General features: G+C 52.3%; 9 protein-coding genes and 2 pseudogenes across 9 annotated transcripts, besides 20 other annotated features; all 11 read right to left on the bottom strand.

The window, feature by feature from the left end:
- Nucleotides 1–16: part of a sequence feature (A-rich) that runs on past the window's edge.
- Nucleotides 1–12,914: part of a sequence feature (heterozygous, non-Esmeraldo-like haplotype) that runs on past the window's edge.
- Nucleotides 59–3,163, bottom strand: Tc00.1047053511907.240 (protein kinase, putative; the record flags this gene model as incomplete). The annotated part of the gene is made up of 1 exon (XM_814234.1): nucleotides 59–3,163. One exon carries the CDS (start codon nucleotides 3,161–3,163, stop codon nucleotides 59–61), a length of 3,105 nt encoding a protein of 1,034 aa, XP_819327.1.
- Nucleotides 3,180–3,203: a microsatellite.
- Nucleotides 3,217–3,266: a sequence feature (T-rich).
- Nucleotides 3,355–3,430: a sequence feature (T-rich).
- On the bottom strand, nucleotides 3,468–4,430 carry Tc00.1047053511907.230 (hypothetical protein, conserved; the record flags this gene model as incomplete). The annotated part of the gene is made up of 1 exon (XM_814233.1): nucleotides 3,468–4,430. One exon carries the CDS (start codon nucleotides 4,428–4,430, stop codon nucleotides 3,468–3,470), a length of 963 nt encoding a protein of 320 aa, XP_819326.1.
- On the bottom strand, nucleotides 4,729–6,243 carry Tc00.1047053511907.220 (hypothetical protein, conserved; the record flags this gene model as incomplete). The annotated part of the gene is made up of 1 exon (XM_814232.1): nucleotides 4,729–6,243. The coding sequence occupies one exon, from the start codon at nucleotides 6,241–6,243 to the stop codon at nucleotides 4,729–4,731; it is 1,515 nt and encodes a 504-aa protein (XP_819325.1).
- Nucleotides 6,390–6,426: a microsatellite.
- On the bottom strand, nucleotides 6,586–7,104 carry Tc00.1047053511907.210 (hypothetical protein, conserved; the record flags this gene model as incomplete). Its single annotated transcript, XM_814231.1, has 1 exon — nucleotides 6,586–7,104. One exon carries the CDS (start codon nucleotides 7,102–7,104, stop codon nucleotides 6,586–6,588), a length of 519 nt encoding a protein of 172 aa, XP_819324.1.
- Nucleotides 7,465–7,509: a sequence feature (A-rich).
- Nucleotides 7,581–7,603: a microsatellite.
- Nucleotides 7,738–7,785: a microsatellite.
- Nucleotides 7,971–8,303, bottom strand: Tc00.1047053511907.200 (cysteine peptidase inhibitor, putative; the record flags this gene model as incomplete). The annotated part of the gene is made up of 1 exon (XM_814230.1): nucleotides 7,971–8,303. One exon carries the CDS (start codon nucleotides 8,301–8,303, stop codon nucleotides 7,971–7,973), a length of 333 nt encoding a protein of 110 aa, XP_819323.1.
- Nucleotides 8,424–8,451: a microsatellite.
- Tc00.1047053511907.190 (uncharacterized protein) lies at nucleotides 8,698–12,096 on the bottom strand (the record flags this gene model as incomplete). Its single annotated transcript, XM_814229.1, has 1 exon — nucleotides 8,698–12,096. One exon carries the CDS (start codon nucleotides 12,094–12,096, stop codon nucleotides 8,698–8,700), a length of 3,399 nt encoding a protein of 1,132 aa, XP_819322.1.
- Nucleotides 12,121–12,153: a microsatellite.
- Nucleotides 12,915–21,976: a sequence feature (areas not merged during assembly with more than two copies in the genome that could not be assigned to a particular haplotype).
- Nucleotides 13,655–13,751: a sequence feature (T-rich).
- Tc00.1047053511907.180 lies at nucleotides 14,466–16,130 on the bottom strand (annotated as a pseudogene).
- Tc00.1047053511907.160 lies at nucleotides 17,307–18,500 on the bottom strand (annotated as a pseudogene).
- Nucleotides 18,062–18,177: a microsatellite.
- Nucleotides 18,809–18,861: a microsatellite.
- Tc00.1047053511907.140 (uncharacterized protein) lies at nucleotides 19,670–20,230 on the bottom strand (the record flags this gene model as incomplete). Its single annotated transcript, XM_814228.1, has 1 exon — nucleotides 19,670–20,230. One exon carries the CDS (start codon nucleotides 20,228–20,230, stop codon nucleotides 19,670–19,672), a length of 561 nt encoding a protein of 186 aa, XP_819321.1.
- Nucleotides 21,977–22,002: a sequence feature (haploid, non-Esmeraldo-like haplotype).
- Nucleotides 22,003–22,678: a sequence feature (areas merged during assembly that could not be assigned to a particular haplotype. This can correspond to areas where the two haplotypes were merged or to regions with more than two copies in the genome that were merged during assembly.).
- Tc00.1047053511907.130 (mucin-like glycoprotein, putative) lies at nucleotides 22,103–23,305 on the bottom strand (the record flags this gene model as incomplete). The annotated part of the gene is made up of 1 exon (XM_814227.1): nucleotides 22,103–23,305. The coding sequence occupies one exon, from the start codon at nucleotides 23,303–23,305 to the stop codon at nucleotides 22,103–22,105; it is 1,203 nt and encodes a 400-aa protein (XP_819320.1).
- Nucleotides 22,679–26,574: a sequence feature (areas not merged during assembly with more than two copies in the genome that could not be assigned to a particular haplotype).
- Tc00.1047053511907.120 (mucin-like glycoprotein, putative) lies at nucleotides 25,220–26,377 on the bottom strand (the record flags this gene model as incomplete). Its single annotated transcript, XM_814226.1, has 1 exon — nucleotides 25,220–26,377. One exon carries the CDS (start codon nucleotides 26,375–26,377, stop codon nucleotides 25,220–25,222), a length of 1,158 nt encoding a protein of 385 aa, XP_819319.1.
- Nucleotides 26,445–26,474: a microsatellite.
- Nucleotides 26,575–27,584: part of a sequence feature (haploid, non-Esmeraldo-like haplotype) that runs on past the window's edge.

The following is a 27,584-nucleotide window of genomic DNA, read 5'->3' as shown; positions in this document are numbered from 1 at the left end:
TTTTTTTTTTTTTTTTGCTTCGAACAGAACGTCATTCTTTGGGCTGTAAGACTCGCTTTTATCCATAGAGCCCCTTCGTTGCATTGATGACCATTTGGATACACTCATTCATGTCAAGTTGATTGGGGCTATTTTCTTGGATCAATTCACAAAGCACGCCAATAATTCTTTCACGCATTGCCCTTGTCACTTTCTTTTCGTCAAAGCAGAGAAGGACAAGTTCCCCTCTTTTAATGCACTTTTGAAGGTAGTTAAGAAGGGCCAAGTAACCTCCATTCTCGTCGTAGTGCGTTCCACCGATAATGAAGTAACTATGCAGGTAGCGACATGCCGCACGGCGGAGAATGGGAGGACGAAACCGCATCCTCGGCATCGTACTCCCCCTGTCATCGGTACCATTTACCAGAGATTTTTGCAACGGGCGTCTGAATTTGTCCGGCAACTCTCCTTCGTCGCCTTTTACTCTTTGGCTAACGTGCTCCATATCCTCCGCGCTGACTTCGCCAATGGGAAGCCAGTCCCCGAAATGTGGCAACACAACATGGCGAATACTAAGGGTTTCCAGAATGGCGAGACTGAATAGGTGCATACCCTTCACAGAAGTTAACACAGGGATCTCCGGGCACACCCGCAGGGGACAGATGTCATTCCACACCACCACCACCGACACTTCCGGTAGCAACTGGCTCCACTCCGCCACTAGAACGGGCAAATCGTCAAGCACCAACTCCAGTCTTGGACACGTCTGCAGTGCCTCAGGGAGATGAGTCAACGGATTCCCGCTCAACCGAACATGCCTCATGCAGCGACCGGAAAAAACAGACCTCCCCGATTCATCCATGCCGACGTACCGAATGCGGTTGTTGTGTAGAGAGAGGCGTTCCAATATTGTCGCCTTAGAGATCTCCGCTGGAACTTCCGTTATACGGTTATTTGAGAGGTCAAGTTTACGTAAACGCGGGGCGGAAAGGATTTCAACAGGGAAGCTGGTGAGCGAGTTGTTGGTGATGCTTACTTCTCGCAACAGCATGAACTGTGAAAAACTAACTCTACCAACCGAGGAAAAACCATTGTTGGATAATCGAATCTCCGTCGTCGTACTGCTCGCATCGGTAAGAAATGAAGGAAACTCTGTTAAGGGCCTACCGATGAGTTTAATATTTCCCTTTTTCAGTGTCTCCAACAACATGGAGACAACTTGAAAGGCATCGGCTTCACTTGTATAGGGATGGCATGCGTCCATCGTGTCGACTATTGGGCTGGGGCTCGGGTTCCCAGAGTCCACGCTGTTGCTATCCTCGTTGTCCATGCTGTTAACATCCCACGTGTGAGCCTTACGACGCAATTTACGAATCGCCCGTACCCCATGAAAGCAATCCTCCACTCCTCTACCCCGTGTAACCATATCCATCGCTCGCGCGTACAGGTCCTTTAGACCCGTATTCGCATCATCTCCAGGTGCTCTAGAAGGAGGGCTCGGTACCATATTTCCCTCCATGCTAAAGAACGGATGATATGCCGCCTCCTGCAAAAGCATGCGCCTGGAAAGTTGCTTCTCAAGCATCATAGAAAGGACATCTCGCAACTCCGGGTCAGCATCGGTTGGAATTTTTATGGGCTGATCGTTCAGAAGATTTACACGCAGTTCAGAGAGACTCTCTGTGGCGATGGGTAAGAAGCCAAACGCCATCTGGTACACCGTGAGAGCAAAGGCCCAACTATCCACAACGTTGCCTGTCACTCGCTCCCCACTGAGCTGCTCGGGACACGAATAGGCAAGAGTACCCTCCGTGCTCAAGTTCTTCATTTGGCTGCTGGAGGCACCAAAGTCGGCAATTTTCACAACATCGTTGTCATCCACAAGACAATTGGCGGGTTTAATGTCGCGGTGAAATAAATATTCGCCATGGAAATGCAAAAGTCCAGCCATGATATCTCGGCTGTACTTTCGCACCTTTTCTAAAGGAAGGGGCGGCTCACCCGCCGTGTACACCGGCCCCTTTGCACAGTACTCCATGATAAGATATACCTTGTTTGCCTCCACATCATCAATCACCTCCTTGAGCTTCACAATATTGGGATGTGACACAAACTTCATCACAGCAATTTCACGCAGCCAATCATCACCGCTCGAAGCTCGTCCTAAAAGAGCCCGCTTCGCTTTATTCGTGCGATTGCGGCGCAGAATCTTCAGAGCATACAAGGCGAGGGTCCGATGATGCTGCACTAAGTTCACTTTGGCATATGATCCCCTACCAAGTAGTCGGACAACCACGTAGTCATTAATAACTTTATTGCCTTCACTGTTGCGGCTTTTATTTACCAACGCGGAACCCGTCGTACTACTTCGAATTGAACGCCGAAACGGCTTAATTTCATGCTCATGCACGGCACCTCCATTTGCCTGAAAACAGCCATTACAGATCACCGCATTGCACTCTGTACAGTGGTACACGAGTTCCACATCATTGATCACTCGACCACAGACATCACATGGGTCGTAGAAGAGGCTACTGGCACCATCGTCTATCGTCCCTACACTAGAACTGCATGTCCGACTGCAACAAGATGGAAGTTCGTAAATGGCAGACATGGGGTGCGTCGGGTCATGGACACAGTTTTCATTGCACATGCAGTCATCACACACATAGAAGGCTTCACAGTACTGGCATTCATATGTCACGGCGGCAGTATGGCAATAGAAGCATTCCTGTGGCTTGCTAAAAAAGACGGCAAGGTTTGGTGCCTCGTTATCCCCGCTGGTGAGCGCTCCACTAGAGTTCCCTCGACTTTCCTCGGCATCATTGACCGATTTCACATCAAACTCATCGTCACTACCTTCATGTAAATTCTTGCGGATACCAATATAGTTTGCATTCCACTCGGGTCCTCCGCCGTGGGAGAGGTTGTTTCCGGCTGGGCTGTTGAGCCCACTGCCGTCGAAGCGATGTCCGTTACCGTGTCTTTCGTCATCGCCCCAGCCTACTCCGGCAAAGCCAATGTCCGCCCCGGCAGTTTTCTCACCAAAAACACCGCCGTTGTTGGCATTAAGCCCTCTTTTAAATTCCTCTGTTTGGCGAGCGGGCATGAATGAAACGGCATCGCTGCTCGAGCGTCTGCAAACAGGGGGCACCTTCACCCGAGACGACGCCCCACAACCCATCCCCTATTGCCAACAACTCCCTTCCTTCCTTCCTTCCTTCATTTGCCACGCATAATAAAAACAAAAAAAAACAAAAATAAAGTCAAAAACGGACACAAACACACACAAAAAAGCATCAGATATGCCGGCAGAAAGAGAATGCAAAACACGCACACATTACCTGTTGCTCACATCATAGTGCTGCTCATCAAAAAAACAAAACGAAAAAGGAAAAAAAAGCCGGTAAACCAGGAACAACTACAACAACAAATACAATGAAAAAGACAAGCAAGGCATGCACCCTCACCTTCTTCTTCATTGATTCTTATGGCTGTGATAACATCCTCTTCACCTCCTTTTCTTCCCACCATCCTGGGATAGTAATGACGACTGGAACATCATCCTCCAGCTTAAGACCAGGGGCCGTTCTCGTTGCAGCATCAACGTAACGCAGTCGCAACAGGCCGAGGCCAACATCCCCACACACGGTAAGCAACTCGCCCACCTTGCGTCCATCAATCAGCAACGCTTCGCCCTTTTCAACCGACCGCCGCCCACTGCCAGTTTCCTCTTGAAAAGATGGCAACCTCAATGGGACGGTGCGTTTTCGGGTCACCAGCATGACATGGGTGCGGTGGGTGAGCTCTTGACCGAGGTAGCATCCCTTGTGAAAGCTGACACCCCGAAGAAAGTCCGTATTGCACTCAAATGGAAAAGACTTGGCGGGCTTAAAGACGTCCGGCCCCTCACCGATGCCGGCGGTGTAAAGAAACGTCTCATACCGCGCCACCGAATCCGTTACCGATGGTGCTTTAGATAATGGAAAAATACTCTTGTGGAGAGGGGCGGGGAACGCAAAGCTACGGGGGTCCATGAACGTTTCGCACTCAGAAGAGGGTGGTGGGGTCTTCTCCTCTTCCTCCTCCGCCTCATAAATTCCACCGTTTCCATACGATGAGGCCGCCACAACTACAAACTCCTTTCCAGCATTGTCAATCTGCAACCGTCTACGCATTCGCATGTCTAACAGGTGATCGTGCAAGGTATCTACCACATCGCGATGGACGTCCACCAGGATGCACACATCCCCACCGTGAACCCGTGAGGGTTGGTACAGGTAGGCATCACACATCAATCGGCCAGTATGATACAAGAAACATCCCCATATACTTCCGCCTGGATGCAATAGACGCAAATCGTTCGTAAAGAGTCCCTGGAGGAAATCATGCGCCGCTGCACCGGAGACTCGGATAAGCGAGCGCGATGACAGTAGGCATTTAAAACCCATGCACACTGCTGCTGCTTCTGCCGAAGGGGATGCCCACGCATGCAAAACACGTCGTGACGCAACAAAAATAACAAAACCAAAAAAAAAAAAACCCACAAAGAGGATTAAGGACAAAAAGGAAAGAACAAATAACTAGCATTAGTAGTGAACGCACACCCATGTATATATACATTAGAGGCAGAAAAGAACCGGCCAGCCTGACCACAGTGTAACGCCAGATGCCACGTGAGACCACACGGGATAAGAACCAAAAGAGCGGGGAAAAACGGAAAAAGAAGCCAACAACGTCAACATCGACTCACTTTTGGCAACACAAAGAACAGTCACATTCAAACCCGTAGTGGGAGAGCAAGTACCCCCGTCGCTCTACTCTTGAATTGTATGCGACGAGGTCAATGTAAGATGAGCGTATCTCTTCCCCTTTCTCAATGTCTCGCAGCGCCACCACCACCGCGCCCACCCTGCCGTGTGTTGGGACAAACCGCACAGAGGGCACACAGCTATGGTTGATTTTCGTCGCGGCATCATATAAGGCAACACCTGTGGCATGTGCAGCGTCCGGCTCCACAACGTGAAACAACTCCCGCAGAACGTCCATCTGTCGACCCAAAGGAGTCCTCGAAAGCTCGCCATTTTCGCCGCCCCTCTGATACACCGCCTGCGGCGTCGGAACATGCAAGCAGAGGAGGCTATACAATGGGGAGACGACAACAAACATGTGCGCATTGGCGTCCAACAACCAAAAACACCGCAAATACAACTGCAAAGTCAACCATAAAAAGGGCTCGGGCCCAGCCGTCGCACCCGTCTCCTCCTGGCAGCAGAGATCCAACCAGCGACAGACGCATTTCCATGAGAACCGCAGAAATGCACGCTGCTGCTCTGTCAATGGGCGTGCGGCACCCTCAGCAAACCTCAACACAAATTCGTGTACCTTTTCCGCAAAGCGGCCTTGAAGCTGTTCTGACGAAATGAATGCGCCATGCAATGTGTCATGCAGGCACCGGGCGAGAAGAGACAAAATAAGAAGAAGCCTCTCATTAAAGTTCTCAACCAAATACTCGAGTGTTGCAAGGACGTGAGCTTTACTCGGCCACGTCTGCTCCATCGTTGCCGCATCCAACGTGACAGCAAAGCACATGATCGTATTGGCCGATGGCCTCTGCAGGTTGTGGGTCGTCGACGTCGTACGTATCGCTGTTGCTGCTGATTTTAATGTTGCCTCTGCCCCAGCAGTGGGCAAAACGGAAAGGAATCTCCCGCCCAGTTCGTGCAAGTAACGTTCCTTGCATCCATCTGAACAAAACCGCACTCCGCTCATCGACCCGGTTCCAGGCAACAACGCTTCTTCCCCATTATTCCTGTGATCATCACTGTCATTCATCGATACCTTGTGGCAGAATAAATTGGAAGCAGCGAACTCCTCCAGCGTTTCGTGCAGGGCATGAGGGGAGCAAATAATCACGGGCATTTGCGTCTCCTCGCACTCTTCTTGACTGGCGCCCACCCCACCATCATCACCATCTCCACTAACACGTCGACTGACAGTCCCACCTTCCACAGGGGACTCTCTTTGCATCATCGTCCGAGCGAGACACGCCAGGCGCTCACATTCCTCTGAGAGTGTTGCGACGATCATCCCACAGCCTTTGCAGCACCGCACTCCTGCCGGTCCACGCTGCGAGACGAATGACTGCGCAAAGACAACAGGCGCCTCCTCCAGCAATACATCACCGGTGCAAAACGACTGCAAGGTGAATGTCCCCACACCATAGTCCTCACCCATCTCACGCACCTCGACTAGTTTTGCCATGACAACAACAGCCACCTTCTTCCTTGGCTCCCAATTGCAGCCGTGCAATGCCAGGATTTGGATGAGGTGAGGAAAGGAATGGAGTTGCGTATGATGCAAAAGCCCCGTTCAAATAATATACAAGAGTCGAGTCACGCACAAAGCAGAAACAAAAAAAAAAAAGGAAAAAAAAAGAAAAAAAAAGAGCGGTTGAGAAAGAGAGAAAGACGCAACCTCATTTATTCACGCATCTTCACAGCAATAAAGGCCCTCTCGATACTTCATTTCATTTCCTTTTATTTCTCCTCTTCCCCTCGGACAGTTGCACGGTGGTGTTGCTGCGCCCCTCGCTTAACCCCCATCTCAAATGTCGCTTGTGGCTAGGCGGTTTACAATCGTCACTTCAAGTGCCGCCGCTTCGCTCTCGCCAACGCCATAAAACTCTCGCACAGCCGCTTCGTCGCGGTACGTCTCCAGTGACAAAAGCCCATGCCGTACTCCTTGAACAATGTCTAGAACAGCCGCAACATCCTCCTCCGTCGGGGCGCTTAGGACAATCACAACCGCCCTGGTCGTCTCGGAGCAGGTGAGGTGCTCCAGCACGCGGTAAAGGTTTCGTGTATGGGAGAGCGCAGCAAAGACATCACGAGCCGTCCGGGCCGTCGACTTGCGTGTCATTTTTGGCTGACAGTCGTCGTGACCAATAATGAGCGGCGCAGAACTAATGCGATGCAGCGCCACGACCAGGTGGAGCCGTGACATGATGTACGCGGAGTCAATAACGGCGGCACTGATGGAGCGCTTTTTAAATTGTTCATGCAGCGAGGCAGCGTCACGGACGTCGTGATATGACAGCACGACAAAATCACCGATGCGTTCCATTCCTTTCCACACCCTTTGTCACCCCTTCACTCTCCTAGTGCCTGCGCCAGCAGTGTACATGTGTAACAGAGGCAGAAGAGAAGGCAATACATTCAACAGGACTCCAGAGCAGCGGCAGCAGCACCGTCGAGTGCGTAGCCCCGCCCCGCCCAACAGCAAACGCAACAAAACCCTTTCAGACCCACTATTATTATAAACTTTTTTTTTTTTTCCAGCTTGACCTTACCACATTTTTCGTTTTTCACTTCTCTGGTAGTCTTTTGGGATTGCAGGTGCGTGTTCGTGAAGGGGGAGCCATTTGACCTGCGTCTTGTACTCTGTTTCTCCACCCCACCCCTCATTGATATTCGGCACACTGCATTTTTCCCTTTCCTTTCCTTTTATTTTCTTTTTTTGTCTCTCTTTGTATTGGATTGAATGGGAAAAAGGGGATCTGAGCATTCCTCCTCCTTTTTTCCCCGTTCCAGGCATAACTGAAAAAAAAAAAAAAAAAAAAAAATTAACACTTCAATCGGACACCACTTATTTGTGCTCCGCACGCATATTTTTTCCCCTCCCCTTTTTTTTTTTTTCGTCGTTACCAGCTCTTTTCTTCGCAAATGTAAAACTTCACTCATTTCTTTTGCATCCACTAAAAAAAAAAAAAAAAATTAAATAAAAAAAAATTAAATAAAAAAAAAACAGCAAAACATTTTTTTTCCTTCTTCCCTTTATTATTATTATTGAAGTATCGGCATTTGTCGCACACATAAATATAACTTTTTTTTTCTCTTTGGTTGTTATTTGCACTCGCTCTCTCCTGCTGCACCATACAGACGGGCAGTGAAAGAGAGAAAGAAGGAGGTGGAGGTGGAGGCACGTACACTTCAGTTTGCCTTGAGATATACAGTGAAACGCTCGGAGTCGTGCGAAGCTCCTGTCCACGGGCGCATGTAAATGAGATTTATTGGGTGCGTACCGGCCACCCTCACCGTCACATGAAAGTGCTCCGTCCCGCCCGCACCCAACAGTTTACTGTCCGGAGGAAAGTACTTATTCTCGACGGTGAACATGGATTCATTGGGGCTTTCTTTGGTACCACCTTCAAAATACCACGCGAACCCGGTGGTGGGATTGCTGGGAAGCTGAATCTCCACGAGCTCGCCGACGGCCACCGTCAATGTGGCGCCGTTATGGGCTTTCGTCACCTTGTGGGACATGATTTTAAGTGCGGGGTGTTTTGTTGTGAAGCGCGTTGGTCCTTTGAACCTCTTCCTGCGTTCATTGTGTGTTTATTTGTGTTTGTGTTTATGTGTATGTGTGTATATGGAGACACAAGTAAAAAAAAAAAAAAAAGCAAAAAAAAAATAGCAGAGGAAAGAAGGGAAAATCCTCCTAAATAGTAGGGCACAACTCGCACCCAACAGCAGACGTAAAGGCTGGCAAAGGCATCTCCACCTTCCAGCCGTCTAACGTCGCCGGGCGTCCAAGAAGTGAAAGGGCAGCAACAGCAACAAGACACACACGCAGAAGAAAAAGTCATGCAAAGCATCCGTTCCCTCCCTCTCTTACTCTCTTATCGTGCGGCACTTCTCCCATTTCTTCTCCCTGCGTTCAGTCCATACGCGGCCGGAAAGAAGAGTCCGTTGCGTCTTCCCCACCCGGATCCGCAGGACGTGAAAAACATCGAACAATGAACTTCGTAACCTCGACAAGCGTGCCACCATGCAATTCCCGCAGTGTGAGATACCTGCAATTATATCGCTCAGCCAAATCGTTTACGAAATCCTCATCCTCAACTTCAGGCAAAATCGGCATCTGCGCAATTGCCTCCCGCACTGCTTTCTCTCCTTCGCGCTGGATGTGATGCAGGAGAATCTGAAAGAGCGCAATGAGGCGGCCCATGATATTTGTCGCCGCGTCCTGCAAGAACCAACGACGTCCACGCGATGAATGCGGTAGGGTTCGTAATTTTCTTTGCAGCGCCTGCCGGTGTCTCTTGCACCGCTCCACGAGATCGGCTATGGCTGCCTCACATATTGCACTAAGAGGAAGGGAGAAGTAGAAGAGGTCCTCCCGACACACATCGCGGGCCGTCCATAGACGCAATGTGGTGCTGCTGTTGTTTACGCCTGTTCTCGCGGACGGCGGTGTGGGCGGGACAGGGTTTACGTGTCTCCGCTGGGGTGCCCCGTGCTCCTGGCGATGCAAGTACTCCAAGGCTGCCTGAGGTGTTAAGAGGTGCCGGTAGTATCGCGACGCAAGGGATGCAAACAACCCCAGGGCCACCCGGTACGCCTTTTCCTCCGTGGCAATACTCTCTAGTTGCCGCTGTCGCACGCGTTCTAATGGATCTATTGCGTTTCTACTTGCCACCGAAGCTGAAATGCGCGTCGGCACTGCCATCGTTTGCTGTAGTTTTGGTCGTGAAGCGTCTGGCGAATGGCTGCCCAGCTCACGTTGCAGCCACAACTTGTCGCTGGCACTTTCGTGGCATCCGCTTCCCTCCTCGACGTCTTCTTCCTCCGCTTCCTCTCCACGTCGCGACGCCTGACGGCCCAACGGCAGAGTGCAGCGCGGCCTGAGAAGGATGATTTCATCACCGCAACGGGGAATCGTCTGCGGTTCACCAATGATGCCACCCACACGTTGCCCCACAGTGCTTTTGCAGGTGCTCGGTTGAATTGGCGAGACAGACACACCACCGGCCTCCCCTTCTTCGTCTTCGTCGTCGTGGTCGTCACCCACTTCCCGCTTCCCGGAACCATTGCGAAGATGGTGCAGGACGAAGCACACAAGCACGCGGCTCGCATAGCCGTGCTGCGGTCCCAGTTTCCACCGCTGCTGCTGCACGGACATCCACCGACCTTCAGGAGTAAAACGGTCTGCCACTTTCTCTCGGTTCACCAATTCCCGCTGACGATGCAGCTGCAGTAGGAGCAACCGCTCCAGTGATTCCGTCTGCAGCTGCTCTCCTTGCCACGGCAGCCGACCCACTTCATTCAACAAAGTGCCAGTCGCGTCCACAATAAGGAGATTCCTCACGGCATGTGACGGCAAAGAACGGGCAATTGATTCCATGGAGTCGAAGAAGACACCCTGTTGTTCCGGTGTAAACTGCAGGGAGGCAAGCACGTCCAGAAAGCGGTCCCGCACTGACGGCGAGAACCACAACATCATGCCGAGAAGAGAGATCATTTCTACCCCATCACTACACAACGCCTCCACGTACAGCTGGGAAGAGGGAAGCGCATCGCTGCCGCCATCGGCGTTGCAACAGTCACGGTCATCCAAGACGCCCTCCTCTCTTGCATCTAAAATTATCTGCAGCATCGTTGGCAAGTAAGGCACCAGCTTGCACGTCAAGAAGAACAGTGGCGGGGAGGCTCGCTCGAGCAGGTCACGTACGAACCGCACCATCTCCGCCCGCATCGACCTTGTCACGAAGGAACACATGCTGGACCCATCCGGCGACATCTCCAAGCACTTCATTACGGCGGCCAGCACTTGTTTCTCCACGCACGCACTCAAAAGCGCACAAGCCTCTTTCTCAGCATCACCGCCGCCCTTCGGCTGCTGAACTATGTTTGGGCTGCCCAACAGTTGATCAACTCTTTTCAACGCGAGGCGGAGCAACCGCACCGCACCTCGAACGAGAAAACGATACCTTTTCAACTGCTTATCCCCATCATCGTCAAACCTTCGTCCGTTCACGGCGGCTGGACCGGTAAAAAGATGCACCAGTACCGTGGCACACACCTCCACAATTGATGTTACGTCAATACGCTCCGCCACAGATCTTCCTGATCGAAACTGTCGTGTTGCACCCTCCCACAGGTCTTGTTCCAGAACTAAAAACAAGGAACCCAGCACTGGCTGCAGCACCGCAAGAGAGGCCCCTGTTGCCAAAACACCCAGGAGAAATCGTAACGAGCGGTTTGTCAGCCAACGCCTCCAGTAGACATGATCATCATAGTCGTCACCGCGACGGTCAGCCCCCAGCACGGACTGTAGTCCTTCATAGAGCATTACGGCAATAGATTCCTTCACCATTGCGGTGGGATCGGAGAGAATACATTCTGAGACCCGCTCACCCCACACAGCAGGGGTCATCATATGCCGCGTTCTTTTAATAACAACTGGAAGCCGCAAAAGATCAACGCGGCTTACGTCGCAAAGTACCCGCACAATCGCTATACGCTGCGTATTCATGACGGGGTGAAACAAAAGGGCGTGCCAGAGATGGTCAAAAAGGCCGGTTTGGCACAATGATTTCCCGAGTGCGTCTAGCAGCAATTTGTACTTCTCTACCGTATCTTCGCCGCCCAACAACGTCATACGGCGACCAGAGTATGCACTGGAAATGCTTCCGCCAACGTGTGTCTCTTCTCCAGTGTCGTGAAGACACAATTCAACAATCTCACCAAGCGAACGAAGCGCTGCAATTGTGACATTTCCTGTAAACCACGACTTTTCTCTATTAGCAGTAACAAACACCTGGCGAGGCTTTCCTGAAAGCATCCCGGATGAACTCATGCCGCTTGTACCAACTCCGCTTATGAGCACACGTGCAATGCAGTCTAGCACACCACACTCCCCAGAGCCAATGGACGAAGATAAGGACGATTCGGCCTGAGCAAACATAAGACGATATAATGTGGCGTGACGCGACAACGGAGGTGGACGTGCAACGCCAGCAATAGTCATGGACTGCCGTTGCCGCTCCTTCAGCTGCAGAATGGCCGGGTCGGCAGCACTACGAAGAACTTGAGGCAGCATGCCGAGCAGTTCGACCACTTCCTCCTCAGAGGCAAACACATTTCCATCACCATTACGGAGTAAACTGTGACTGTCGTTGTTGTTGTAGTTCGCGGGACCCCTTCCAACTTGGTGGTAGTCGAGTGTGGCATGCAGTGTGTCCACAATCAGCTGCAGACTGCTCCTCTCTGACACCAGCATGTCAACTGTACTCGTCCATATTTCATGAGCAGCCCCAACAGTGCCGTCACGCATGCGTCCACCAACTTCCTCAGCACTCAAAAACAAAACAAAACAAAAAACAAAAACAAAGGAATTAAGTGCGGCAAATCGAGAGAACAAAAAAATATCAAAGGCGAGAACCCACCGCGTGGACACAACGCAAAACAGTGCCGCACACACACAACACTGCCAGCAGTCATCCCACCATGGACAAGAAGGAGAGATCCGCAACCTCACCCTCCTCCACCCCATTCTCACAGCCAACGGATATGGCCACGTCCCCGCAGCCAGCACAAGGCGCCCACACCCACACCCACACCACCAGCCACACGTGGAAGCGGATCCCCAACCATCCACGACGCGGCGACCCGAATTTACACTGCCATCCCGCCCTCAACGGAATGCCGCGCCTCACTCCATGCAGTCACACGCGGTGCACCACACCCGCGGAAAAGGAGAGTCGGGCTGCGCACTCCCTCCTCCCTGCTCTTCACAGCCACGGAAGAAGACAGCCGCCGCCACACGCAGCTGCCAGCATGCACCACAAAAGAAGCATTCAAATCCACTGCAATGTGCATCTTGTGTGCGTGTGTGCCTGCAGAAACACAAAGCAAAATATCAGAAAAAAGGGAGCGGAGTATGCGGAGAGACGCACAAAAATGTACAGCGGAGGTGCATGGCGGAAACAACAACAAGAAGACCGCTCAAACTCATGATTGCACTGCAGCCCAAGCAGTGGCAACCCAGAGAAAATTTATTTGAAACAAAGCAAACGCTCCCCTTCATCCTATACAAGCCCCACCGCACAAAATAATTATAAAAAAGAAATTGTCCATCACTGTTCCACACAATTTTGAAAACAAGAAAATTCGCCTGGCTGCCGTGTGGCCCCACCAAACTGTCAGCATATATTTTGCCCGCAAATTAAAATTAAAAGATATTTAAATGTCTTTCAACCGTCCGACCCTCCGTGTGTCCGCACATCGTTTGTATTTCACGGCGTCATCTGCGCGCTGCTGCTCCCCTCAGCCCTCTCATCGGCGCGTGAGGGCGGCCCGCAGAGCACAGTCACTCGTGTGTGTGGGGACTGAGAGAAGCACGCAGACATGACGGGAGTCGCGTCACTCCATCGGGAGAGTGAGCGCAGCAAAAGAAAAGAAATCATCGGAGGGGAGAGAAATGCCCACGAGGCCGACACCGAAGGGTGCGCCACCGCATGAAATAAACACGCAAAGCAAAACAAATCCTTAAAGAAAAACACGGCGGCAGGGTGTGGCTGCGTGTGTGTGTGTGGCGCTGCGGGTGTCTGCCCGCCCTGGCCGCAAAGAAACAAAACAAGAGGGAAGAAATGTGTGCTCCGCCCCACAGGCCCTCGTCGCACGCCCACACGTCACGGCTCCCTCAGCGCGCCGTTCGTCGCGGCCCCTCCTCATGCGTGCAGCAGGCGAGGCGCACAGGGCCGTCGTCGTGAGCGTGTCGGTGGTGTGCGAGCGGAGCAGTTGGGCGGGAAACACACGGCACCCCTCGCAGGAAGAGTGCAGCAACAAAAAATTAAGAAGTAGAAGAAAAACCGTCCATGGTGGTTGCCCCCAAAATCAAAAAAAAAGAAGGAACGGGGGGAATAAGAGATAAAAGAAAATGAAATAAAAGAAGAACGAAACAGGAAGAACGAAAGGGGAAAAAAAAAAGGATTTAAAGTACGCCCAAAAAGCAAAAAAAAATTGTCAGGGAAATTTCTTCCCGGGAACTAATTCTGTGCAGGGGAGGTCTCAATTGTCCCACGCGGCAGCCAGTCACTTCTCACAGAGCGGCAAACCCCCACAGTCCCAACAGCAGAAGGAGCAACGGCACCGCCCTGCTCTCACACACAGTGACGCCATCATCTGTTGTTTCTCCAACGGCAGGGATGTTCGAAGCCGTCGCCCTCCCCACACCTCCCTGCGATGAATTCGCCGACGCTTGCTGTGTAGTGGCAGATGCCCCCACCGCCGTCATTTGTCCTGCTTCACTTTCTTGTTGAGGCTGCTTCGATGCCGCTTGCACTACTCGAGCTTCAGAGTTTTTACCTGGAGTAGACGCTTCTGCAGTGGACGCTTCTTCAATGGGTCCCTCTTCAGACGAGTGCTCCGCAGCAGGCAAATCGGCAGGGGACGCCTTTGTAAGAGTTTCAGCCCCAGGAGACGCCGCCGGAGCAGCCACAGACTCTTCTCCTTCCTCTCCTCTTGCTCCTCTCGCTTATCATCCTCCAACGCTCTCGGAACGACAAGGCTGCTGCCGTTCGCGGCAATGGTGCACACCTCGCCGTACTTCGGGCACTTGATCTTTCCATCTTGCTTAGAATCATTCAATGTCACTGAGATTTGAGTGTCCTCGGGGCAAGAATGAAAAACACTGCTGCCGAGTTACTTCACCTTCACTGCTCCCTCCTCACACGACACCTGTGCGCACACTCCCTTGACGCTTTTACTTTCACCGTTATCATTCGTCTCCAGTAATTCCGCATCCAGGCACCACGAGTCACCGCCAGTCAGCGACCCAGGGAGAGAAGTCACAGTCACGTCCGAGCACGCACTGTACGTTGTCCCAGAATTTGTTTCGTGAAAGTACGAAGAAAAAACAGGGCAAACGTCCTCATGCGCAGGAGTCCCCTTGTTTTCAACGATGGTTGCGGTGCACGTCCCGACGTGAAGGCGGTCAGAGGTGCAGCTAAGTGTCTCATTGCCATTAGCATCGCAGAACATGTGAGGATACTTGGTGGGGAAATCTGTTATTTCACCGCACTTCTTCTCCAGGAAGTCGCAGCCAGTGCGGTGGCCCCAGCTCATCGGCTCCGCCATGCTCCAATTCACGCTGTAGTACTCCATATCCGCGAACACCGCCATCGTCAGAGCCGTGTAGTAGCCGGCACCGACTGTGGGAGCCATCAGCTCGTCCCGCGCGTGGCGTCCCTTCCAGTGAGGGATCTTTCTTGACGATGCACCATCTTCGTACTCCAGCTCCATTCCCTCGAGAGAGTCACAACCTAAATGGGCTCGCGTCTTCGCCTTAACGTGATACCCCGCCACCATCCTGCGGTGCTTCCCACGCACACTGTATTCAGAGTTCAACATGCCCTTTTCTTCCATATTCCTTTGGCTGAACCCAAGAGCATGTGCAAGTTCGTGTGCGGCAACGCGAACGCTCCACGCCGTGTCAGTCATGTAGTTTGGATAAAAGTTCATGGCGCCAATAGAGGGGCGAGAATCACCCCATGTGACACACGTGGCCGCCCAAACAGCCCTGCTTTTAGTGCCTGATGGCCTAGCAGCGGCATAGATGATAAAGTCAGCATCAGGCACACCGTCTCTTATGTGCTCACTAGGAGAATTAAAGTGGTTACACGGTTCATTCAGACTCCTCGGAACCTCTACTTTATCAGCAGTGGGTTTCACAAGTAGTCGCTCAGCGTGCAGTTTGACAGCACCGGGGATAATCTTTTGAATGTACAGTTGTTTCTTTTCCTGCGAAAATATATCTCTTGCTTCGCAGTCTACCTTTTCCCCAAGACGGTTTCGCATGTTTCCCCAGCCTCTTCGCAGAAAGTCTTCTTTTTATTACGTTTCTTCTCCAGATCCCCCGTGGACACCGCGATGCGGATCGGCCTCCAGTCACTGTCGTCATCCTGTGTGGCGACGGTGTACGCCTGCATCGCGCCCTGTCCCTTGCGCGGCACCTCATGCACCACCGCGGTCGGCAGCGGGCCGCTCCTCTCCATCATTGCGTTAAACCCACAGCGGTATTGTGTGGCGGGATCAGCAGCGGCAATACATCCACTGGCGCAGTACACCAGCAGCAACACCACCAATGGGAGAAGCGGCGTGGCGTGGCTGGCGCATGGCCTGAGGAATATGCATTTCTTTGTTTCGTGTGAGTAGTAGCAGCAGTGCAGCCTGGCTGTGGGAGGAGAGAGGCAGAGAAAAAGGAGGGAGAAACAGGAAACAGTTTAGTGCCAGTGATGCGTCAGGATGCGGCACAAACAGCGGAGTAAAAGGAGACAACAGAGGCAGCCACACGCACCGTGTGCGCATCAAACCCATCAAAGGGACAAACCTTCTATCCGTCGTTGACTGAGCGTCCATCACCGTCGCACGCATTCCTCATCGGCCACAACGCTCCCTAAACGCGGAGTGTTTGGTCTGCTCTCATCGTGGTGTCGCAATATTTGTGTGACCGGCCAACAACCTGCCACCACTTGTTCAGCGCCCGCCCCACGTGCAGGAGCATCGCACAGCGCTCTCCCTTTCTATCCCAACAGCTCATAGGGGTAACACCACCGCACGACAACCTCATTACGATGGGCAGCCATGAAGCGGGAATGGAAAGACGCATGCGGACGGATCTTCTTTCACTGCTCTCCCTTCGGGGTACTCAATAAAAAGCGTGACGGCGGTGCAACGATCATGACAGTTTCTTCCGCACCGCCACTGTCCAGAAGGTTACTGTGAGCTCACGGCGTGGAAGTCACCGTGTCCGCCGTCAATGCCACGCCACTCATGGGCAGCACGCCAAGAACATCACGCTCGAAGCACGGCGACAAAACAAATCGCAGGTTCTCGTTGTCCCTCCTAGCAGGGGCTCATAGTGTCCGTCGTGACCATCCGCAGCGCGCGTACGTCCTCAGCGTTCACGCCGCTACACAGCGTGTGCCAAATGGTGTGTGTGTCTGTGCATGCGCCTGTGTGTTTGGCAGCGCCTATACTTGCGGAGCAGCTGTGCGCCACAAGAGAGTCTGAAGAAAGCAACGGCAGAGAGAGGCAGATGGCACACACGCAAATTACTCATATCATCACACACACACACACGCAGCCGCGGAATGGGTGCACTCAACCACAAAATCAAAAAGGAAAAAAAAAAAAGCCGAAGCGTGGGACGACCAGCGCACACACACTCTCATTACTCCCGTAAAGCAAAACACACACACAGGGGGAGAGAGAGAGAGGTCGCCCACTCAATGCAATAAAAACAAAACAGAAACCGTTACGGTGCTCAGCCCATGCAGCCAGGCAGGACGGCAGCGATGCGTGTCGTGCAAAAGAGAGCACCAACGGGCCTGCATGGGTGTGCATGCATATATACAATGGGCACATTATTGTGTGTGCCTCGTGGGGTGAGGTGAGGACGAGAGCCCATGCAAGGGGACACACACACAGAGAGAGAAGGAAGAGTGTGTGTGCGGGCGGTGCACGGCTCTCTCACACTCACTCTCACGCGGCCACCACCACCGCAGCCGCCGCACAAGCAACAAGAAGAAGAACCAAAAGAGAGGAGGTGGTGTGGGAGACCGCGGTGCTGCCGTCACTTGTCGCCGTATCATTTTTTTGAGCGACGGTGACTGTTTCTGTTTACGCGGCAGCCGGAGATGGAGCATTCTCGGGAGTGTCCGCTCCAGTGAATACTTCCCCCTGAAGTGGAGAATGACTGCCATTGGAAGATGACTCAGTTGCTTCTTCTTGACTGCCGGCTGATGTGCTCTGTGCGGCAACCGCTGTGGATGCATCGGTGCTCGTAGTGTCATTCTCATCTACTGGCGGTTTTATTTCTTGTTGGGGTTCCGTATTCTGAGATTCCGTACTTGATGCTTCCGTTGAGTTCTCCTCATTGTCTTTTGATTCTTTATGTTGAGCCGGCGGAGGTTCTTGTGTTTTGGATGCCTCCAATTCCTGATTTTCCATCGTTGCCTTTCCCAACTTTTCTTGACTTCCGCAATCCGACACCTCGGCGCCACAACCCGTTTTACTAGTTTCTGAAGTAGAGGTTTGTGGCTGCTGTACAGCGGGGCGTACTTCCTGTGTCGGTCCTTTGGATGATGAGGAGCTGTGAGTCCCTGTTGCTTCTTTTCGCAAAATCCCTTCTTCTCTGGATTCACTATGCGTAGTGGATGAATCACTTCTCGTGATCACCGTGCCATCACTGTGAGAAAGAACATCTTCAGAAGAGGGCAGAGAATCACCTTTCCTTCCAGAAGAACCACCAGAATCAGCATGAGGAACAGCAGGGTCACCAGCAGTAGAAGGAGCAGCAGGAACACCAGCACCTGGAACAACACCTGTCGGAGAAGGAGGAGGAGCAGCTGCACCTTTAACTCCGCTTCCAACTCCAGAACCAGAACCTGGAGGGGTGACTGAGCCTAAATTATTCCCATCCTGAGAAACGACCGTCAATTGCTGAACTTCGGCTTGTATGGCAGGGATAGGCAGTGCTGACCGCAAAGGCGGCGTCGGCATGTATTTATTGCATCCGTTCGGCTCATACGATGTATTCATACACAACACTCCCGACGCCATGCAGCCACCCAGTGTCTTGTTGTCGAGTTCCCTCGCATAAACACCGCCGGCACCGCACCACAGCACGCAGAGGGCACACACCAGCAGCACACGGCCAGCCATCACCATCGCCATCACTCCTGTCACTTGCGTGCAGCCTTCAGCACAAACTAACACCCCGTCAACGCACAGTAACAAATGATAGCAGCAGCAGCAAACACACAATGAGGCAGTTGGAATTGGTACGACTGCAGAACTCGCACACCGCCCCGCAAACAGAAGGCTAAAAAAGCAGAAAACAACACAAAAAACAATTTGATTGTCCGGCAGGGCTTCCGGAAACAATGAAAAAAATTCATTCGGCAGAATTTTTATTTCATGCACCAAGCAGCAGAATATAGACGACCTTGTGTTTCTGTACATACATATTGCCTGCCTGCACCAAAAAAAAAAAAAAAAAAAAAAAAAAAAAAAGAAATTAAAGCAAAAATAAAAACTGATTGCACTGCTTCACGAGCCCACACAACATCCCTCACACTTCACTGCGGCATCCGGCCTCTTCTTCCAATCCCCCTTTCGTGCAGTCCGTGGGACGCACAGCAGCAGGGCCGGCACCGCGTGTGGGCAACAACAAAAACAAACACACAAGAGAGGGAAACACCTCGCCCATTCCAGTGTACATCAACCGAACATTAAATAATAAGAAGAAAAAAGGGTACTTATTACTCCAGAGGAAAGAGCATCAAAAAGAACATTACAAGGAAGAAAAAAAAGGGAAAAGCAGTAATAAAGAAGAAAAAAAGATTTAAAAAGCGATCTGTAAATCATCAAAAAAGAAAAAAATAACAGTGGTATGAAAAGCGCAAAGTATGCGGCAAATATCCCCCGTGGGGAGTCACAATTCCACCCTCTTTCGCTCAAAAGACCACCACAACTCCACACGGTTCCAGCAGCAGCAGCAACGCCCGAGACACGCACACACGCGCAGTGCGGTCGCCAGTTGAATCGCGTAGCGTCAACTTCACGTCGTCAAACAGGGCGAGGCGGCCGTCTGGACTCACGCCGCTCCAGATCGTGCAACGTCACATTTCTTGATGCCGTTTTGGTTTTCCGGGGACGTTGTGACCATTCATTCCTCCCGCAATTTTCCCAGGAACGTGCTCGCCGCTGCCGTCAACGGCCTCACTCTTACGGGCATTCTTCGAGCCCACTGTCATCCTCAACGCGGTGGCGGGCGCATTCTTCGTCTCAAATGCATTCGGATCCATTTCTATGTTCCGACTCGTGGCAACGCTAGGCTTCCTCTAGGGTGGTGTTGGAGCCACGTTTTCTTTCGGATCGGTTGCAATGCGAGGCCTTTTCCCAGACGTGTTGGTCTCCGTGTTGGATGCGGGACTCGGATCGACGGTGTTGGGTCCGTCAGCCGCCGCAGACTGTGGCCAATCCTCGTTCTGACGTGACGGCTCAGCATTAACTTGCGGCGCAGTTGTCCCACCAGATCTTCTCTCATCCTTCCCTTCACGGGGTGGCGGCAACTGACAGATGCCCGTCCGGTCAGCATCTCTGCTCCGTGCAGGCGGATGGATGGTTCCATCGGAAGAAAATTGACGCCACCACAATTCATAAGGGCCGTCGTGTTTATGCGTCGTCACATTCATCGTGAAGGCAGCGGTGGCCCCTTCCTCTTTCCTTGCACAGCTGGCAGCACAGTTGCTACATGTGTGCACCGCATTGGCCACGTGGCACACAGCACCCAGCTCACCATTCCCGCCATGCATGTGCACATCAAAGCCACTAAAGGTATAATTCTCACACTCAGCCTCAGCACCGGCTGCAGAACACTTCTTCCACGCCCACACACCCATGCACGCGATAGCTCAGGCTGCCGTCACTCGGAGCACACGACACATCCACCGGCACAACCACCGCAACCGCATCATCAGATACATCTCTAGGACTCCCAGCAGCCGTTGCACAAACACAGACAAGCAGCAGCAGCACAAGAGCGCAAGGACCAACACGGCGCAGCGCAGTCGCCATCGCAGTCATCATCGCCCGTAGTAGAGTCGCTGGAATCAGTGAACTGATCGGTGGGACAGAAGAAAAAGAATGGAACGAGAGGGAGAGAAACAGAGCACAGCGGATACAGAAAGAGAGAGTAGACAACATGAAGAGAGGGCAGCAGGCCAAGTATCACAATTCACACACCACGAGACGGCACCCACCACCATCTCCCCTCGCTCATTTCCACAACCCCAAGGAAGTGGCCGAAAGCCCCGCGGCCACCACACAACACACACGGCGCAAGCAAACCCTCAGCCATCCATGACGCGGCTACAAAATTTACACTGCCATCCAGTTCTTACTGGGACACGGAGCCCAATCCAACGCAGCCACAGGGAAAAAAGTGTCGGGCTGCGCGCTCCCTCCTCCACCTTCTCCTCATGGCCACGGATGAAGACAACAGCCGCCGCCACACGCAGCTGCCAGCATGCACCACAAAAGAAGCATTCAAATCCACTGCAATGTGCATCTTGTGTGCGTGTGTGCTTGTGCGTGCCTGCAGAAACACAAGGCAAAATATTAGAAAAAAGGGAGCGGAGTATGCGGAGAAACGCAAAAACAAGATGTACAGCAGAGCCGCATGGTAGAAGTAACAAGACTGCTCAAACTCATGACTGCACTGCAGCCCAAGCAGTGGCGAGTCATACAAGATTTATTTAAAACAATTACAAAAAAAACAACTTCCCCCTTCACCATTATCCTCTCAGCCCCGCACAAAGTAATTAAATAAAAAGAAAAAAACGCAAGAAAGAAGTCGTCCTCCATAGCTCTAACTCCTAAAAAAAAAAAAAATCACTCGGTTACTGTGCGCTCCCACCAAACTGTTTATATATTTTGCCCGCAAATTAAAATTAAAAGATATTTAAATGTCTTTCAGCCGTCCGACCCTCTGTGTGTCCGCACATCGTTTATATTTCATGGGGTCATCTGCGTGTTGCTGCTCTCCTCAGCCCTCTCATCGGCGCGTGAGGGCGGCCCGCAGCGCACAGTCACTCTTCTTGTGTGTGGGGACTGAGAGAAGCAAGAAAAAACATGACGGGAGTCGCGTCTCTCCATCGGGAGAGTGAGCGCAGCAAAAAAAAACGAAACATCGGGGGAAAGAAATGCTCACAAGACCGGCCCCGAAAGAAATGCCGGCGCGTGAAATAAACACGCAAAGCGCGAAAAAATTACTTTGGAGAGCGGCAGGGTGTGGCTGCGTGTGTGTTTGTGGCGCTGCGGGTGTCTGCCAGCCCTGGCCGCAAGAAAACAAAACAAGAGGAAAGAAATGTGTGCGCCGCCCCACCGGCCCTCGTCGCACGCCCACACGTCGCGGCCCCTCCTCATGCGTGCAGCAGGCGAGGCGCACAGGGCCGTCGTCATGAGCGTGTCGGTGGGTGTGCGAGTGGAGCAGTTGGGCGGGAAACACACGGCACCCCTCACAGGAAGAGCGCAGCAAAGAACAATTAAAAGAGGGAAGAGTAGAAAAGAAAAAAACATCCACAGTGATTGCCCCCTAAAGCAAAAAAGAAGGGATGAGAGATTAGAAAAAAAAAAAGAGTAAAAAATTTGAACCATTAGAAAAAAAAGCAACAAAAATAGCAAAAACACTTCCTAAATTGAGATGGAGGTTTTGCCCACAGGGCGTCAGGCAGAATAGACACACACATACAGGGGACGAGTCGCACCTTTCATCATTCTTGTGTGGCTGCTCCGCACCGCTGCCCAGCGGCACATGCAAGGGCGGTCAGCAGCAGCAGCAGTGGTGTGTGCACCCACGCAGTGGCGATGGCGCTGCCGTCCGACGTGCCGGGATCCTGCGCTCCGGTGGTGGCACTGTTGTTGGCCTCCCTCGTATATGTCGGGTTGCCGGACTGTGAGGCGGCACCGGAGGCCCCACCATTGCCGCTGGCGGGAGTGGCTGAGGGTGTTTGCGTCGTCCCGGATGCATCCGTTCTGCCAACCCCTTCGCCTGTTGGCAGCTGCGAAGTGTTGCCGGGTTTTGGGCCCGCTGAGGATATCCCCTGCTCAATATTCTCTGCCGATGATGAGGCCCCACTCGCAGCCGAACTCGAACTGCCTGCAGCCTGCCCCGCTGCGGGTGCCTCCACTGCTGGCACTTGTGCTGCCGACGCCGCTGCAGCGGCCTCATGAAGTCCACTGTTGACCTTCTCAGGTGTCCCTTCAACAGTAGTTTTTAACTGACAGATGCCTGAGGTGCTAACCGCAGCAGCATGATTAGAATTCTCTTTTGTTTTTGCTTTCCACTCCTTGTACACACCACTGGCGTTACTCGTCGGATATTCCATCGTAAACGCGGTTGCATCCGAATTAGATGAAGTGCAGGATTCATTACATTTTGCAGCCACGTACATCTGTTCGGCCGAGAGGCACAGTAACTCACTGACACGGCCGGAATCCTCACTTACCGTATCAAAAACAACAACATCAACATCATGGTCACTGTAAGATGCATCCACATTATAGCCTGCAGTGTCCTTCGTATCAACATTGTAGTCATGAGCACCCTGTGGGAGCGCACACTTAGTCCAATTTGTCTGGCCGGGGAAGCGCCATTGCAACTTCTTGTTACTGTCCGCACACGAGATCTCCAACGACACGTTCACGGCAGGCCCTCCGAAATACAAACCATTTGAATGTACAGCAGCCCCCGTCGCAGCCGCCACGCACACAGAAGCGCAGCAGCACAACAGCGCGAGGGACAACAGGGCGCACACCTCACGGCGCAGCGCAGTCGCCGTCATCGCCGTCATCATCATCGCCCGTAGTAGAGTCGCTGGAATCAGTGAACTGATCTGTGGGACAGAAGAAAAAGAATGGAACGAGAGGGAGAGAAACAGAGCACAGCGGATACAGAAAGAGAGAGTAGACAACATGAAGAGAGGGCAGCAGGCCAAGTATCACAATTCACACACCACGAGACGGCACCCACCACCATCTCCCCTCGCTCATTTCCACAACCCCAAGGAAGTGGCCGAAAGCCCCGCGGCCACCACACAACACACACGGCGCAAGCAAACCCTCAGCCATCCATGACGCGGCTACAAAATTTACACTGCCATCCAGTTCTTACTGGGACACGGAGCCCAATCCAACGCAGCCACAGGGAAAAAAGTGTCGGGCTGCGCGCTCCCTCCTCCACCTTCTCCTCATGGCCACGGATGAAGACAACAGCCGCCGCCACACGCAGCTGCCAGCATGCACCACAAAAGAAGCATTCAAATCCACTGCAATGTGCATCTTGTGTGCGTGTGTGCTTGTGCGTGCCTGCAGAAACACGAGGTAAAGAAGTAAAAAAAGAAACGGAACATGCGGAGAAACGCAAAAACAAGATGTACAGCAGAGCCGCATGGTAGAAGTAACAAGACTGCTCAAACTCATGACTGCACTGCAGCCCAAGCAGTGGCGTGTCATACAAGATTTATTTAAAACAATTACAAAAAAAACAACTTCCCCCTTCACCATTATCCTCCCAGCCCCGCACAAAGTAATTAAATAAAAAGAAAAAAACGCAAGAAAGAAGTCGTCCTCCATAGCTCTAACTCCTAAAAAAAAAAAATCACTCGGTTACTGTGCGCTCCCACCAAACTGTTTATATATTTTGCCCGCAAATTAAAATTAAAAGATATTTAAATGTCTTTCAACCGTCTGACCCTCCGTGTGTCCGCACATCGTTTATATTTCACGGCGTCATCTGCGCGCTGCTGCTCTCCTCAGCCCTCTCATCGGCGCGTGAGGGCGGCCCGCAGCGCACAGTCACTCTTCTTGTGTGTGGGGGCGAGAGAAGCAAGAAAAAACATGACGGGAGTCGCGTCTCTCCATCGGGAGAGTGAGCGCAGAAAAAAAAAACGAAACATCGGGGGAAAGAAATGCTCACAAGACCGGCCCCGAAAGAAATGCCGGCGCGTGAAATAAACACGCAAAGCAGGAAAAAATTACTTTGGAGAGCGGCAGGGTGTGGCTGCGTGTGTGTGTGTGGCGCTGCGGGTGTCTGCCAGCCCTGGCCGCAAGAAAACAAAACAAGAAGGAAGAAATGTGTGCTCCGCCCCACCGGCCCTCGTCGCACGCCCACACGTCGCGGCCCCTCCTCATGCGTGCAGCAGGCGAGGCGCACAGGGCCGTCGTCATGAGCGTGTCGGTGGGTGTGCGAGCGGAGCAGTTGGGCGGGAACACACGGCACCCCTCGCAGGAAGAGCGCGGCAGGAAACAATTAAAAAGCAGAATAGAAAAACCGTCCATGGTGGCTGCCCTAAAGCAACAACCAAAAGAAGGGAAATGATTTGCAAGAAAAAAAAGCAATACAATATAAAAAAAACAGCAGGAAACCTAAAAAGAAAACAAAAGAAAGTTGGGAGTCCAGAAGAACTCCCGGGAGGCGGGAAAAAAGAAAAGAAACATCTCTCAGCAAAAGTTTTCATTTCACGTGTCTCCAAAACACAGGGGAATGGGTGTGGGCGTACATTGCCCGCACACAAATAAGCAATGAAGCATGAGAAAAGATCGCATTCCTCCACCAGCCCACACAACAACCCTCACATTCCATGCGGCATCCGGCCTGCTCCTCCACTCCTCGTTTGTGCGGTCCGTGGGACGCACAGCAGCGAGGCCGGCACCGCGTGTGGGTGGCAGAAGCAAACAAGAGGGAACTCGTCATTCACGACGGTGTACAGCAGCCAGACAGTGGAAAACAGAACATAGCAAAAACACTTCCTAAATTGAGGTGGAGGTTTTGCCCACAGGGCTTCAGGCAGAATAGACACACACATACAGGGGACGAGTCGCACCTTTCATCATTCTTGTGTGGCTGCTCCGCACCGCTGCCCAGCGGCACATGCAAGGGCGGTCAGCAGCAGCAGCAGTGGTGTGTGCACCCACGCAGTGGCGATGGCGCTGCTGTCCGACGTGCCGGGATCCTGCGCTCCGGTGGCGGCACTGTTGTTGGTCTCCCTCGTATATGTCGGGTTGCCGGACTGTGAGGCAGCACCGGCCGTGGCGGCACCGGAGGCCCCACCATTGCCGCTGGCGGGAGTGGCTGAGGGTGTTTGCGTCGTCCCGGATCCATCCGTTCTGCCAACCCCTTCGCCTGTTGGCAGCTGCGAAGTGTTGCCGGGTTGTGGGTCCGCTGGGGCTATCCCCTGCTCAATAGTCTGTGCCGATGATGGGGCCCCACTCGCAGCTGAACTCGAACTGCCTGCAGCCTGCCCCGCTGCGGGTGCCTCCACTGCTGGCACTTGTGCTGCCGACGCCGCTGCAGCGGCCTCATGAAGTCCACTGTTGACCTTCTCAGGTGTCCCTTCAACAGTAGTTTTTAACGGACAGACGCCTGGGGTGCTACTCGCAGCAGCATCATTAGAAGACTTAGTATATTCCAGCCACTTCTTGTACACACCACTGGCGTTACTCGTCGAATATTCCATCGTAAACGCGGTTTTATTCAAATCAGATGAAGTGCAGGATTCATTACATTTTGCAGTCGAGTACATCCGTTCGGCCCAAAGGCAGAGTGACTCACTGATACGGGTGGAATCCTCACTTACCGTATCAAGGGTAACAACCTCAACATCTTCAATAATATTATATGGTATACCCGGACTGTATTCAGTGCTCCCCTGATAAACAGTGTAGCTTACAGTGTCCTCCGCACCAACAGTGTAGCCTGCGGTACTCTCCTGATCAACATTGTGGTCATGAGCACCCTGTGCGAGTGCACACTTAGTCCAATTTGACTGGCCAGGAAAGCGCCATTGCGACTTATTCTCACTGTCCGCACACGAGATCTCCACCGACACGTTCACGGCAGGCCCTCCGAAATACAAATCATTTGAATGTACAGCAGCCCCCGTCGCAGCCGCCACGCACACAGAAGCGCAGCAGCACAACAGCGCGAGGGACAACAGGGCGCACACCTCACGGCGCAGCGCAGTCGTCGTCATCACAGTCATCATCATCCTTCCTAGTGGTGCTGGGGTCAGTCCGCTAATCTGCACACGGAGTGGGGAAGTGAATGACAGAACAAGAGAGAGAGGGGGAGAGAGGGAGAGGGAGGCGCAGCATGGACACACGCACAGAGAGAGCACACAGCATGGCAAGAGGCAGCCACAGTCCACAGACTGCGAGACCGCACACACACAACACACACACACACTGCCAGCAGTCACTTCACCATGGACAAGAAGGAGAGATCCACAACCTCATCCTCCTCCACCTCATTCTCACAGCCAACGGATATGGCCAAATTAGGCGTGCCCAGTCACAGTCACGAGAAAGGTTGCGGGCCAATAAAAAATATTCAGTGACTCATTTTGCCGTCTAATCCAAAAAAACAACAAACAAACAAAAAATCAGAAAAAAAAAACGCGCATTTTTTGCTGGGTTGCCCCTATGCCTGCACACACACACACACATGCAGATATATACGTGTATATGTGCGTTCAGCAGCCAATAGAGGGCCCAAGGCGGTTCCGCACTACACATGACTTGTCGGGAAGAAATGCCGGAGTTTCTGAGAGCGTCCCTCACAACGTACCCCTCACGGCAAGTCGTACAGTGGCAGCTTACGCGGCTGGATGGCACCTTTTTTTTTTCTCCCCTCCCGCCTACACAAAAAAGAGGAGGAGCCCACCAATGTGCGGTGACTGTTTGGGTTCAACTTACCCAACACCCCTCCACACTTCAGAGAAGTTTTCTTTTCCCCTAACGCTCGCACACCAACACCAAACAAATGTGCTCGCAAGACGCACACAACAACAAACAGGCTCGCCTTAAAGTCACAAACTGGCAGTCATTAAAATGTTTCCTAACCGAAAATTAAAAAAAAAAAATCCCCTCGTTGAGGGCAGTAGTATTCGTCATATTATTATTAGTAGCAGAGGCAGCAGCAGCTGGAGGTGGAATGAAGGAAGTAAAGAAAGCCGTTCTCGCTGCCTTTTCTTAATTTCTTCCAAAAAGGAAAACAAAAACCAAAGCAGTTCATTCAAGCGTTAAACAAATCGAGATATACCGACAATCCACTCCTTCCCGCAGTTATTTATCTTCAACCCGGTCGCAGATCCCCCTCCACAGGCTTCTAAAAGGAGAAGGATGGTATCATGATGCATGCCTAGCGGACACATGTTGGAACAGAGCATTCTTTTTCAGGAGCTACCACGGGAATAA

The sequence above is a fragment of the Trypanosoma cruzi genome, genomic scaffold (assembly GCF_000209065.1).
Source record: "Trypanosoma cruzi strain CL Brener 1047053517187 genomic scaffold, whole genome shotgun sequence".
Classification (NCBI taxonomy): Eukaryota; Euglenozoa; class Kinetoplastea; order Trypanosomatida; family Trypanosomatidae; genus Trypanosoma; species Trypanosoma cruzi.
This window is presented reverse-complemented; position numbering and strand designations above follow the sequence as displayed.